We start from the raw sequence: 15,033 nt of genomic DNA, 5'->3' as shown, positions 1-15,033 counted from the left end.
ATTATTGGAGGAAACTAGTAACTTGCGTATTGTTACCTCTATTTTAATTTATATACCTCTACCCCGATATAACGCGACCCGATATAAAACGAATTCGGATATAACACGGTAAAGCAGTGCTCTGGGGGGGCGGGGCTGCGCACTCCGATGGATGAAAGCAAGTTCAATATAACGTGGTTTCACCTATAACGCGGTTAAGATTTTTTGGCTCCCGAGAACAGCGTTATATCGAGGTAGAGGTGTACATGCTACATGTAGACTGTTAAATCTACATTGTAGATGACATTTTCAATCACATATTCCAGACGAGGGGAAAAAAAAATGAAGGGGAAAAAGCAAGCCTGACCTTTAATCTTTTGGACCTTCTACTCTAGTCGCTAACATTTTCAAATAAGAAATATTATATTATAGTTTTGTTGCTAGAAATGTAAGGAAACCCCATTAAAATAAAATCTTATGGGATGAAAAAAAAGTTATGACAACTTGAAAGTATTAAAACAGATGACCAGCAGGTCATCTGTATAATTACCTCATTGTCCTGCTTCTCATCCCCAGACATATCATCGTCTACATCACTGCCTGTGCCTTCAATTGCAAGAATACCATTTCGGATAGCTGGAATCATGTATAGCTGCTGAATGACAGAATTCATGTAACAAGTAGCACCAGCATTTTTTAATCCTACAAATCCCTTTGATGGCCGAGGCCCAACAGGTGGCAAATATTCCCATTCTGTAAGCGCTTCACAAGCTACGAGAGAATAACCAAAATTGATTAAAAAATTATTTTATTACAAAACAATATCTATTATGATAATCAAGGCAATTCCATAAAACTGAAATTACTATTTGTTCACGTCATATTAAACAAAGTTTAACTTACCAAACCTTCAAACAGAAAATAGTTAAAAACCTCTAAAATTAATGCCCTCATTTGTTGCCAATGACAGTTTAAGTGCAACCTTTAAGTAAAAGTATCTTATATAACCAATTAAAAAATAAATATAGCTAGTGCCAAATTAGCAGCAGCAGTACTTCTTCCCTTGAGACCAATGATTCGCCTTTTAACGACACTTAGGTTGAAGAATTCAAAATCCATTAGCAGTGACAAGGAATCAGGGTTCAGAATACTGCACCAGTTTGGCTCTGTAACTTGTTTCATTATCAAAGTAAAGAAATGTGTAGAAGAATGCTTCTCTAGTCAGACTATAGCCCTCTTAAATATCTTATTCTACATCATGTTGATCACTTTACTTCACAGTTCAATGCAATTTCACATACGGATATCAATAAGGCTTACAGTTGGGTTTTTCTCTGAAAATGGATGTTGCTTATTTATAAACTGGAGGTTCGAGATGTGGGTTCACTCTGTGCCTGAGACTGGAGATTTCTAGAAAGTAGAGTGCATTGGTCTGCCCCTGAACAGTTGCTCCCCTCATGCTCTGCACCAAAGGTATAAGGGATGGTGCGGACCAATGCCTCTAGTTCTCTCTCTTACCATGAATCAGATAGGATTCAAAGCTGAGGGGAAGGAGAGTGGGCAGTGGAATATAGATAAGGACCACACATCTCTCAGCAGATCTGGTTACAAGTAAGTAACCTCCATTTCTTCTTTGAGTGCTGGTTTCTATGTGTATTTTCATATGTGGGTAATTGGTAAGCAGTACTCAAACAGGAGCAGGAAGCAAGGATGCAATTGGTACAGATGTCTGTAATACTGCTGTCCCAACAGGTGGATATGCAGAAGAGGCCTGGACTAAGGCATAATGTTAAGGTATGGATGGAACTCCAAGTTGCAGCCCCACAAACGTTCAAAGAGATGCTACAGAGGTTGCCTGTGCTCTAGTGGAACGGGCCTTCACCCTTTCCAAGGAAAGAATTACAAACAGATGATAAAGAATGATACAGACGGACATCTACTTAGAGAGTCTCTGACCCAATAATGCTCGTCCCCATGATTGCTCTACTGTCGTGACAAACAAACAGTCTACATGTTTTCCTAATTTCTTTCTTTGCAGATATATTGCTCTACAGCCCTTCACTGTAGAAGACAGTCCACTTCCTGACAGAGGCTTTCCTTGTGAGCGTGGTCCCTGAAGAGGGGTCAGCAAGGGCATGGTCCCTGAAGAGGGGGAAGAGACTCGATAGTGTAGTTGGACGGAATGATCTCTAGTACCTAACCTAACTGTTATTCCCCTCCAGTTGTGGGTGAAAAGGGCGAGGGGACCAAAGGTTTGGGGGGCAGTAGGGAGTGGTATCAATAAGGGTACATGATTCTCAAGCATCCCATCAAAAGTAACCTGATTGGTGGATGGGGGTTCAATGGATATAGCTGTGGTGGAGGAAGCTGCATATCTAGGTCTTTATGCCCTCTGATATTTGTGCAGCAGTTTGTAAGGAGCTGGTGGTAGAATAGCTGAGGAAAGGTCTTGGCTTGTACGCTTGGTTTATGTTTTTTTCTCTTTGGGGCCAGGGTATAAATCCCCAATGAGTCGAGAGTTGTCCTGGAGTCCTCAGCAAGCATAAATATTAGTCAGTCTTTTCATTGACTAGATAGGGTTCTCAAAGGGCAAGTCCTCAATGGTATTCTGGATTTCCCTATGGAACCCCAAGAAGTGGAGCCAAGATTCACGCCTCATCACCACAGAAGGGGGTTGTAGCCCACGAAAGCTTATGCTCTAATAAATTTGTTAGTCTCTAAGGTGCCACAAGTACTCCTGTTCTTTTTGCAGATACAGACTAACACGGCTGCTTCTCTGAAACCTGCAGTATCAGTCATGCCCACTGCAGCTTGAAGAGAGGTCTTAGCTACCAGTTTACCTTCATCGATGAGGACTTGAAATTGGGCTCTGTCCTCCTGATGGAGTTTGTCTTTGAACTTCAAGTGTTTGTGAGAACATTTTTTGCTAATAAAGACTCATAGTTAGCAATTTTGAACAGAAAGCTGGGGGTGGATAAAAATACCTCCTCTCTCTACAAAGTCAAGGCTTTTAAGTGCCCTTGTCTGCAAGAATTGCCTTGCAGTGCTATAAGCCTGGATGTCTTAGTGGCTGCTTGTACTACTAGGGAATTGTGGGCAGCGAGAGTAAACAGAAACTCTGCCCCTTTGACTGGTACAAAATATTGCCTCTCAGCCATTTTCAAGGTGGGAACGTAGGAAGCAGGAGTATGCTAAACTACCCCGGCTGGTTTCACAATGGTCTTGTTTGCTGGGTGGGTCATCTGACCGGGATTCAGAGGGCTGCAAACTGTCAAGTGGAATCTGGATCTCACTCCCCACCCTCTGCAGGAGTTTTTGATGTTGCCTGTGGTAGTCAGGTGGGGATGGCAAGCATGGGGCAATTGCCTCATCAGGTGAGGAAGATGACATCATCAGAACAATTGGTACCAGTGAATCTGGTTCGATTTCTTCCCCCTTGCATGCCGACAGAGCCAGCTGGCATTGGCTAGAGGAGGAAGGCCAGCGGTATCCATGTACAGATCCGAGGTGACTAATGTAGGGATCTTACGGGCACCAATATGGCCAGTTTGAAGGGTCAACCCACTGGGGGGACCCCAAGACAACGGGTACCACTGGTCCCATGGGTAATCATATCTGAGTGGAGAATGGATCCAAGACCTCCTAGAGTCTCTGTCCAGACTAGTCTCCTTCTGTGGAAGCAATAGCTTGTCTAGAACATCTGAGATGACCAACCAGAAGCTAAGTTCTAGTTCCAACAGCAATACTGTTGGTACCAGTGGGTGAACGCTCCGACTTGTGGACAGGATATGGAGTATCCTTTCCTCCTTGAGGTGGTTTCCTCCCCCAGTGTGGAGATGTCACTCAGGAGAACCAGACCCAAAGGGAGAGGCAATTGAGGATAAGGAAGGGCGAAAATATCCTCTGGAAAGGTATAGGTTTCAGTCCGTCCTGGAGAGTGAAGTGTCCCGGTGGTTAGATCCAGCACATACATTGGTCATGGTGGTCAGTGGGTCCTTCTGGGGACAAGATGATACCATATAAGAGAAGTCCTAACTGGAGTTCCTAGTTGGTGTCAGCAGGTATTGATCCTTTGGCTTAAGAGCTGGAGTTGGTACCAATGGATCCTTTCTCCTTTGCAGATTATCCTCATAATTTGGAGGTTTAGATGGTCATAGATCTTTATGACCCATGCATGAGGACTTGGACAAAGTAGGGGAGGGATCCTTTCTTTTAGGAGAAGACCTGGAAGGGGATCTGTCCTTGAGTATATGAGTGAGCCCTTTAGTCTTGTCAAAAGCCCAGATCTAGCGATTCCCTGGGCTTAGCAGCTCTGGCCTCTGCTTCTGAGCTTGTGCTTGAAGGGGTGGTGCTCGCAAATTGAGACTGCTGTAAAACAAGAGGGTCTCCCTGGCCTGGATCCACATGGGGTCCCATGGCTTTCTCCTTGAGGTACTTCCTCCGTCAGAGCTCTTGTCCCTCACAGGTTTGGGGAGGGAAAGAGTGGCAGCTGCTGAACTTAGCAGAGATAATAGCCTCCCCAAGACTGTAAAGGAAACACCGGTGTTCATCGCTGACTGAGAAGGAGACAGTTCTTAAATCCCAGGACTTTAAGCATAGTCCTTCTCCACAGGATTCCCGAGATGGGGAGAAACTAAACTAAACTAGACTATAAAAACACTATAATGCTAAAACACTATGAATACTAAAACTATACACAATTATAGTTACAGGTTTTGAAAGACATACAAAGATAGCTTTGGACACAGGATTCTGACTCAGGCCATGAGACAATAAGAAGGAACTTGAGAGGTGCTGGTCTGCACCATCCCTTATGCTCTCAGTAAAGAGCACGAGGGGAGCAACTGTGCAGAGGCCCAGACCAACAGACAGTACTTGCTAGAAGTCTTCGGTCTCAGGTGCATGAAGTGCATGCATGGCCACGTGTGGAATACACATAGGAACCATCACTTGAACTATTCCTTTAATCCACCCCCACAGACTCTCAAACTAGTATTTTACTGTCACCACGTAAGTTAAAATCAGTGACCAACAGGCCAACCTAGTGATGTCCCAGCAACACTGTAACACAAGCAACTCTGATTTGAAAGTGACCTATAATATTTTTCCCCATAAGCTAGTGATCCACTGTGTATATAACATACTTAGACTCCTGTGCCTTTGCCATCCCTATGAAAATCCATCTAAATTTGGAGAAAAGTTATAAGCCTTTGAAAAATCGTAGTTTGCATATGCTCAGTAAACTTTAGACAGTAGCAACTAAATTCCCTGAAGTTTCTATCTGCTCTGGGCATGCTCCAGCCCAAGGCTCTTCAGGACTTTCCCTGCAACTGCTTTGCTGGACTGCTCCAGACTATGCTGGGTCTGGGCACCAGAACTGAGAGAAGGGAGATGGTCTCCTGTGCTCTCAGGATATGTCTACACTGTAACATAAGCCCTTGCTTGAGCCCAGGCTCAAGGCTAGCCCCCCTTGCATCTATACTGCAACTGTGCTAACCCAGGGCTTGAATGCACGGTCCCAGGATCCTGCAGGACTGGATTGTCCAAGTTTGAGTCAAGCTGGGACCCAGGTTTCAAGCCTCACTGCTTTGCAGTGTAGATGCAGCCCCACTTGACTTAGGTCCCAGGAGTCATTCGGAAGTATCCCACAATTCCATGGGACAACTTCCTTAGTCCTCTCTATCCCAACAATCTGGAACCCACTCTATTGAAAATGGACGCCACACTCCCTCTGCAAACTTCAGAAATTCAGGTCAGTGTTAACCCATTCTGGTCTGATCACCTATCTGCAAGCACACTATCAGAGAGCCTCCTGGGTTTGCAATGCAGAGAAAACAGATCAAGCCTTTTGCAAAGCGAGCTGCTTCCTGGTAATGTTCAGGGTGGGCAGTAAAGTTTTCCCACAGTGCACTACGGTCCTAGGGCTAGAGCAGCTACATGGAGGGGGTGTGGGCGCGCGATGGGCAGCCTAGGACTCTGGGATATGGCTACTTTGACTCAGCTTTGCACACTGCATTATGGATGCCAGAGCCCTTGGTTTGAGCATGGGTCAAAAAATTCTTAACCTAGGTTAAAATACAATGTATTTTATATTGGGCTTACATTGCAGTGTACACCTTCAGTGACCCTCCTGTGGGCCCAAGCAGCATAGAGGAGGAAGCTGCCAGATTCAAATACAAAAGAAACAAGAAGTGGACCTGTGGGAGTGTGTGTGGGTGGAGGTAAACTGAGACAAGGAGGCTGTGGCAGAGACTAAGACTGGAGGCTAGAGGTTGAGATGTGTCCTGACTGCAACTGCCTAATCAAGAAGATGGACTAAAGAGTAGAAAAAGGTGATGGGAGACAAATCTGATGAGGAGCTGGAGTGCAATGGAAGAACTGGGGCTGACTGGGACAAGTGGACAGGGGATGAGGGAGACAGGGAGTATGTGGGTGGAAAAGAAACTGGGACAGTCTGGGCAAAGAGACTGGGACATGATCAAGTTATTAAAGACTATCATAATGCATACACACCATGGAGCGAAAGTAAGATTGCAGAAGCAACATTAACTCTGGCATTCCCTAACTTTGGAGTGATTGACTTTACAAATTTAAAGTTAAAGATTCTTTCAATTGGTGTGTGTGTGTGTGGGGGGGGGGGGGGGGGGGGGGGGGGGGGGGGGGGGGGGGGGGAAGAGTGTAATTAGCATCAGAATCAGTTGACAGCACAAGTTATTAGTATAAGTGGGAGGAAACACATATACATTACAATACTTAGATTAAATAATTAAAAATAGATGGTTAAAAATGCTACATACTAGTGATTGCTGTACCTATGTAATACATTTCAGTCAAGGTGTCTACTATTTGTTTGAGGTTTCGGACACACCCCACTGCTAGTGCTACTAGCAACTCAAAACCAGCATTAATGGTAGCTGGTGAACTACAGACTGGTATGGCTTGCTCAGCAGGCAGTTCTCCATTTCTCATGTATTGTAAATATACATTGGAAGCTGGAAAGATGAAGTCATCTATTAATTCCTGAAAAACAGAAAAGTTGTTACCCATTATTATTAAAAAAACGGAAGCATTTTTCAACAGACTGGAAAGCGTTACAACATTTGTTAGAAGCGACAAAGAGTCCTGTGGCACCTTATAAACTAACAGAAGTATTGGAGCATAAGCTTTCGTGGGTGAATACCCACTTCGTCAGACGCAGGTATTCACAACATGCGTCTGACGAAGTGGGTATTCACCCATGAAAACTTATGCTCCAATACTTGTTAGTCTATAAGGTGCCACAGGACTCTGTCGCTTTTTACAGATCCAGACTAACACGGCTACCCCTCTGATACTTAACATGTTAGAGAGATGATTGAAAAGAATATAGATAAACTAAAATGTATTTCATTCTATAATAAAGAGGAGCCTAAAAAAAGAAATTAAAGTGGTAGTCTTATTTTTTTGGAAATATTCTATCTTCAAGTTAATTCTCTTATTAGAATTTAATTGTAAATCTCTAATCAATCTGGATCAGTGACAAATCTTGCTAAATTAGCGTATCGCCTTTGGAAAGTACTATTCTAGCTGTTGCTTTGTGTTCTCGACAAGAGAGCTTCAAAGCTCAAAGCTATCACTCTATTGATGCACAGAAAACACTTGATTAACCAGCTATTCAAACAACATGATGGTGTTGTACATAAACTTGAACACAAAAGAACAATAAATTAATTAGCAAGAGCTAATAGACTGAATTTGGGACAAGGAAGGAAAGAATCTCTGTGCTCTATATATGTCTCACTATGCATTGTTTGTCAATCTAACTTGTTGCTTCAGTTTCCCCAGCTGCAAAAGGATATAAATAAAAGGAATTGAATTGTGGGAAGATTGTCAAAAAATTGCAGCTGAGTTCTGAACAAGACATAGAAAATTGCAGAAAAGTAATAGTGGAAATTATTTGCGGTAATAAAGTCCATTATTACTTTTCTGCGATTTTCCGCTGTTGGCCACCCAGGGCTGAGAGCGGGAACATGGGGCTGAGAGCGAGGGCTTCTGCTGTCGGCTGCCCAGAGCTGACAGTGAGGGCTCCCACTGTCAGCCTCATGCATGGTGGGACTCCCGCTATCAAAACTGTGGTGGAAGCCTAATATTGCAGAATCCGCAATTTCTGCAACATTACAAATTAAGTGGGGCTTTAGGTATAAAGTTATCTCGCTAAGTTGTAACAAATCAACGAACAGTGGTCTGAAGATGTAAAAGCCAATGTAAACGCTAAGTATTCTTAACAGACCAACATATCCATTATACTTTGAAAAGTTTAATAAATTCCAAGTAGAACCATTTGTTTTACAAACAAAAAATGTTTCATGGAATGAGCCACTTTTGTGGTTCCATTCTGTAAAATAAAAAGTTTCTCCACATTTTTTTTTAACTGATTTCAAAGTAATGATATTCAAAATTAACATATAATACAAACTGTAACTTACTTTAATGAGATTAGCACCTCCCTTTTCACAACCAATATGATATTTTTTTTCAGGGGTTTGGAATGCCAATAACTCTTTTGTTACTCCAAGGTGGCCTTCTAAGATTGTCTCTTCAACACCTGTTTCTCCTGTTCTTTTCACTTCATCCTAACATTTTTAAAAAAATGTTAGAAGGCTTGAAATTATGTATCTTTTGGAAAATTTACAACAGATTTTAATATGAATTTTTGGAAGACCAATCTCTATAATTCACCTGATATTACAACTTACCCTAATCCTTTTAAGCCAGTCTATTTCATTATTAAGAAGAACTTCAGCATTGGGCACATTAATATTACTGTTGTAAGCGTAGTTAAGAAGGTGTCTTAATAGGGTGAAGTAGTCTCCTGAATGCTTAGCTCTTTCTCTTGCAGTACTCTAGAACACAAAAAATAAATAAATAATGTATAATTGATAAATGCCTTTTTTATTTAGAGCCACTAAAACCAGACAATTTTTTCCTAAACTGAATAGAATTTTAATGGAAAAATAAAATGAAAATGTTTAAGATTTGAAGAGATTAACAGTTGTGTGTAAACTTAAAAATGACAATTTATTTTTGACCTAAATATTTGAAAAGCAGCTTCTTTCACTAACTTGCAAAGATCAACTGAGGAGATGAAACACTTAATACAGAGCCAGAAGTACACTGAATTTGAAAGTCCTGACAGGCACAGGAAATGAAGGATGAACTGCTTCACAAATATGTAGCTTAAAAACACACTTATTCATAATTTATGCATATTTATCTAATCTGCTAAGGAATAAAGCTTTAAAAAATTTTTTGCCATTCACTTTTAAGATAGTTACATTTTAAAAATATATTTTTAGTATTTGCATAAGAGACCATTTTTACCCCTATCAAATAGGAATTATCCTATAACATATTGCAATATAAGAGCCATAGCAGCATAATCAAAGAAAAAAATGTTCAAAAAGTAAATTCAAGTGCATTATACATGGTAGTAATGTACTCTATTGAAATAATTTTTATCCTATCATTCATTTCTTATGGAACATCAAACTGTACTAGAATAATGAAAGTGTTAATTTCAAATGCCTTACCCCTAACACAGTAAACAGCAGTGTAATGAAGAAAAGCAGAGGTCTCTGTCCCATACAACACCTGGTAGCCATTAAAAAGAATTGCTCCTGTGCCATCTGACGAACAGTTCTGAAAATAGTGAAAAAACATTTAATTTTTCCCATCAAGGATAAATACAATTATAATGTGGGATAAAAAAATACCTCTTGAAATCAGTGAAAAACACGGTTACCTACCTTTCGTAATTGTTGTTCACGTCCATTCCACATTAGGTGTAGGCACGCCGCGTGCATGAGCGTCGGAAACTTTTCCCTTAGTGGTACCCGTTGGGCCAGCGGGGCCCCCGCCTGAGCGGCGCCACTGCGCCATGCATATATACCCCCGCTGGCCCAACCCCCTCCAGTTCCTTCTTGCCGGCGACTCCGACAGAGGGGTAGGAGGGTGGGAGGTGGAATGGACATGAACACCACATCTCGAAGAACAACAGTTACAAAAGGTAGGTAACCGTTTTTTCTTCTTCACATCCATTCCACATTAGGTGAATCACAAGCTTACCTTCAGAGGCGGGTAGGAGTCACGGAACAATTGATCGGAGGACCGCCCTGCCAACCGCCGCGTCCTCTTGGGCCTGCTGGTTGACCGCATAGTGAGTCGTAAAGGTATGCACCGATGACCAGGTGGCTGCTCTGCAGATCTCCTGGACCGGGACCTGTGCCAGGAAAGTCGCTGAAGCTTCTTGCGTCCTGGTCGAGTGGGCCGTGACCGCCGGGGCCGGAACAACTGCAAGGTCATAACACGCCCGAATGCAGTCTAATCCAGGAGAAGATCCGCTGCGCCGACACCGGGAGGCCTCTCATTCTTTCCGCCACGGCCACGAACAGCTGCGTGGATTTACGAAAGGGCTTGGTGTGCTCCAAGTAGAACGCCAACGCTCAACGGACATCCAGGGTGTGCAAGCTGCAGTGACTCAGGTCCACATGGGGTTTGGGAAAAAACACCGGCAGACAAATGTCCTGGCCCAGATGGAATTGTGAGACCACCTTTGGGAGGAACTTGGGGTGTGGGCGGAGCTGCACCTTGTCTTTATGAAATACTGTATATGGCGGCTCCGAGGTGAGTGCCCTCAGCTCAGATACTCTTCTGGCCGAGGTAATGGCCACCAGGAATGCCATCTTCCAGGAAAGGTGGAGGAGGGAGCAGGTGGCAAGTGGCTCGAACGGGGTCCCCATGAGCTTAGAAAGGATTAAGTTGAGATTCCATGGAGGGACTGGGGGGCGTAAGGGAACACCCTCTCCAGTCCTTTAAGGAACCGCCCCACCATTGGGTGGGAGAACACCAAGCCCCCTGAAACTCCCGGGTGGAAGGTGGAGATGGCCACCAGATGCACCCTGATGGAGGATGGGGTCAGCTCCTGCTGCTTGAGGTGCAGTAGGTACTCTAGAATGGTAGGCACCGGAGCCTGGCATGGCTGAACCTGTTGGGGCCCACATCAGCATGAGAACCTCTTCCACTTGGCCAAGTAAGTTGCCCTGGTAGAGGGCTTCCTACTACCAAGTAGAACCTGCTGCACAGGGAGGGAGCACTGGCTCTTCAAAGCGTTCAGCCACAGAGCTTCCACGCCGTCAGATACAGTAATTGCAGGTCGGGTTGGAGGAGCCACCCTCCGTCCTGCGTGATGAGGTCCCGGTGTAGGGGCAGGGTTACCAGGTCTTCCACCGACAGCTCCAGGAGCGTGGTGAACCAGTGCTGGCTGGGCCAGGCCGGGGCGATGAGGATAACCGCTGCCTGGTCCCTGTGCACCTTGAGTAGGACCTTGTGCACCAGAGGAAGCAGGGGGAAGGGGTATTTCAATTCCCCGCCCCACAGGATCGCAAATGTGTCTGCTATTGAGCCCAGGCTGTGGCCCTGGAACAAGCAGAACTGCGGGCATTGGGCGTTGCCCCTGGCGGCAAACAGGACTACCCGGGGAAACCCCCACTTGCGGAAGAGCGAATACACAACGTCCGCTCTCAGTGTCCAGTCGTGCATGCGGTATGACCTGCTGAGGTGGTCCGCCAGGTCGTTCTGCATCCCTGGGAGATGTGATGCCTCTTGGTGAATGGCATGGGCTATGAAAAAGTTCCAGAGGAGGAGAGCCTCGTGGCAGAGCGGCGAGGAGCGAGCTCTGCCCTGCTTGTTTATGTAAAACATGGCGGTCGTGTTGTCTGTCAGAACTGTCATGCTGTGATCACTCAAAGTGGCGTGAAAGGTCTGGCAGGCTAAACGAACCGCCCTGAGCTCCTTCGCATTGATATGGAGCAACCACTCCACTCCCGACCACAAGCCCTGAATCCTGAGGTCTCCTAGGTGAGCACCCCATCCGAGGTCTGACGCAGCTAGGCCAAAGGGGAGAACCATGAACTGGTAATGTTCTTGGTTCACAGTGAAGCGCAGGAATCGGTGATGCGCCGAGTGGATGGCGATATTAAAGTATGCGTCCCTCATGTCGAGGGCAGCGTACCAGTCCTCTGGATCCAGGGAAGGGATGATGGTGCCCAGAGACCATGCGGAACTGGGCCTTGACCAGGAACTTGTTGAGCCCTCGCAGGTCCAGAATGGGTCGAAGGTCTCCTTTGGCCTTGGGAATGAGGAAGTAGCGGGAGTAGTACCCTTTCCCTCTTAGGTCCTTCGGTACCAACTCTACTGCCCCTGCCTCTAGGAGCGTGCGAACCTCCTTTTCCAGGAGGTGCCCGTGAGAAGGGTCCCTGAAGAGGAATGGTGAGGGGTAGGCAGGGAGGAGAACTGCAGCCTGTAACCACTTCGCACCGTGCGTAACACCCAGCGGTCTGACGTAATACTGGACCACGCACGGGAGAAGTGGGACAGGCGGTTCAGGAAACAAGGGGATGGATCCGGCGATTGGTCCGGTACGCTGTCCTCGAGCGCACCTTCAAAAGCCTGGTTTAGGGCCAGGCTGAGACTTATGCTGGCCTTGGCTCTGTCCTGGCCTATTGGAGCTATTATTATTACGCCGCCTCCTGTTATCCCCATTTCGCCTGCAGTAAGGCTCATGCCTAGGACGAGGTTGGTAGTGACACTGAGGAGGCGGCTGCGGCTTGAAGGGCTTTCTTTGGGTCGCCGGGGTGTGCATACCCAGCCACTTGAGTGTGGCCCTCGAGTCCTTGAGGCTATGCAGCTTTGCATCCGTGTGGTCCAAAAAGAGCCCGGACCCTTCGAAGGGGAGGTCCTGGAGCGAGTTCTGGACCTCAGGCGGCAGACCTGACTCCTGCACCCACATCGAGCGTCGCATGACCACGCCAGATGCGATTGTTCTGGCCGCCGTGTCTGCTGAATCCAAGGACGCCTGAAGAGAGGTCTTCACTACGGCCTTGCCTTCGTCCACCAGCGCCATAAACTCCTGTTGGGAACCCCGTGGGAGGCTGTCCTTAAACTTCCCCACTGCCGCCCAGAAGTTGAAATTATGCCTGTTGAGGATGGCCCGTTGGTTAGCAATCCTCAACTGTAGGTCCCTTGAGGAATACACCTTCCTGCCAAACAGGTCCAGGCGCTTCGCTTCCTTGGCCTTAGGTGCCGGGGCCTGCTGCCCATGGCGCGCTCTCTCATTTACCGCAGAGACTACCAGGGAACGTGGGCTTGGGTGGCAAAACAAGAACTCATACCCAACGGGGCGAAGTACTTGCGTTCCACACCTTTGGTTGCTGGAGCGCTGAAGGCCAGGGTCTGCCATATAGTCTTATAGTTCAACTGTATGGTCTTAATGAGCGGGAGCGCTATTCTGGATGGACCTTTTGGGCTCAGAATGTCCAACATGGGGTCCTCTTGCTCAACCGTCTCCTCGGCCTGTAACCCCAAGTTATGGGCAACGTTACGCAGCAGCTCTTGGTGGGCTCTGTGGTCTATTGGCGGAGGTCCTGATACCACTGTGCCTGCCACCGCTTCATCCAGGGATGACGAGGAGGTCAGCAGCTGCTCCACTTCCTCCTGCTGGTCCCCTTGGTCCGCCTCCCCCGAAGGAGGGGCATCCAGCTTGGGCCCGGACAGCTGACCCTGGGGAGGCACCGGCCTCGGTGCCGGTTTCTCCGGCCTCTCGCTCGGTGACTGTGCAGGCGGTCTGGACGCCGTGGCTTCCCACACGGAGGAACGTCGGTGTGGGGACTGGGACCAGTGCACAGAGTAGCTGGCCCTGGAGGGAGCCCCTTGTCGCTGGTGGTAGGCCCCGGGGGTCCAGAAGGGCCAGTGTCCGGCAGTCCCCACTGGGGTTTCCACCCAGCCTGGTGATCTCTGCCTTCCGGTGCCCAGTGTGAGTAACTGTATCAGCCCGAGTCGGCACTAGACTCTGGTGACACCGAGTGCGAAGGCCACAACAGTTCCGTCGACCTATGCTGGCGGGAGATCGACGAGCGTCTTCTCGCCAATTGGGACCAGGGTCAGTGCTCCCGAGACCTGGACCAGGACCAGCGACTTCTGGAAGCCTTCGGCGATGGCCGGCTCGCCTTCTCTTGGTCCCAGTCTCTGGAGGGTGCCGGAGAGCATCGGGTCACTTGCACTAACTCCGTGCACTGACTCGTCTCCGGTACCGAGGCTTCCCTCTGCGTCAGGAGTAAGAGTCCGCAGACTGGACGCTTGACCGGGACCAATGCCGGGAGCGATGCGGGGACAGTGACCTCGAACGGCGCACCATTGCCAGCTTTCCCCTCAACGGCACCGTGGGCGTCTCCCTGATCGGGAGGGGGCTCACCGCCGACAACCCTATGAGGTCCTTCGCCGCCTCAAAGGTGTCAGGCGTGGAGGGCTGATCCATTACTCCCTCAAGCCCGTCATCCTCACTGAGTTCACTTAGGACTGGACTCAGAGGGACTTGTGGCGCCAATGCCACTGGTGCCGGCGCCGGTACAATGTCCATCCCGCTCTTTCCGGTGCCTGGGCCCTTAGATGGCGCTGGTCTCCTTTGAGGGGAACGTCCGCACCCTTCTTTTGGCTTGGCCTTGGGCCGCACCGGGGAGGATGAGCGGTGCCGGGGCCTACTTTTCTCCGGGGCCGACGGCTTGCAGTGCTTGTTCGGCACCGGGACTCTTGACGACTCTGGGACACTCTGCACCGAGGAAGCTGGAGCTGGCATTGGGCGCTTCGGGCCCAATGGCTGCAGCGCTGCCTCCATCAACAACTGCTTCAAGCGAAAGTCTCTCTTGCTTTGTTCTAGGCTTAAACGCCTTGAAAATCTTACACCTATCTGTTTGGTGTCCTTCCCCCCAGGCAACGCAGACCGGAGTCGTGGAGGTCACTAACCAGCATAGGCTTGCGGCACATGGCGCAAGCCTTAAACCCGTGGGCCTGCGGCATGCCCCGGGGCGGGTGCTGGAAGCCTCCAAGCACCTAATCTATTAAGTGTTCACACAATAGAATGCTAACGAACTGATAGCTGCTAAGTACTCTAAAGCTAAGGGATTGCTTCTCGTATGAGAGCAAGAGGTTGTTCCAACGCTGCCACGGATGGTAAGAAGGAAC

General features: G+C 47.5%; 1 protein-coding gene across 2 annotated transcripts in view; it reads right to left on the bottom strand.

The window, feature by feature from the left end:
* The window catches only part of LOC113406342 (probable ubiquitin carboxyl-terminal hydrolase FAF-X), a 183,448-nt gene that overhangs the window by 46,188 nt on the left and 122,227 nt on the right, over positions 1-15,033 (bottom strand). For both annotated transcript variants that reach the window (XM_026650666.1, XM_026650667.1), the window contains 5 exons: positions 9,549-9,657; positions 8,715-8,861; positions 8,445-8,591; positions 6,777-6,999; positions 530-750 (listed from right to left, as the gene is read on the bottom strand). In XM_026650666.1, the coding sequence (XP_026506451.1) occupies positions 530-750; positions 6,777-6,999; positions 8,445-8,591; positions 8,715-8,861; positions 9,549-9,657 (847 nt within the window). The remainder of the gene's footprint in view (positions 1-529; positions 751-6,776; positions 7,000-8,444; positions 8,592-8,714; positions 8,862-9,548; positions 9,658-15,033) is intronic.

Source organism: Terrapene carolina, unplaced genomic scaffold (genome assembly GCF_002925995.2).
Source record: "Terrapene carolina triunguis isolate 2854851 unplaced genomic scaffold, T_m_triunguis-2.0 Scaffold26, whole genome shotgun sequence".
In the NCBI taxonomy this organism is placed as follows: domain Eukaryota; kingdom Metazoa; phylum Chordata; order Testudines; family Emydidae; genus Terrapene; species Terrapene triunguis.
This window is presented reverse-complemented; position numbering and strand designations above follow the sequence as displayed.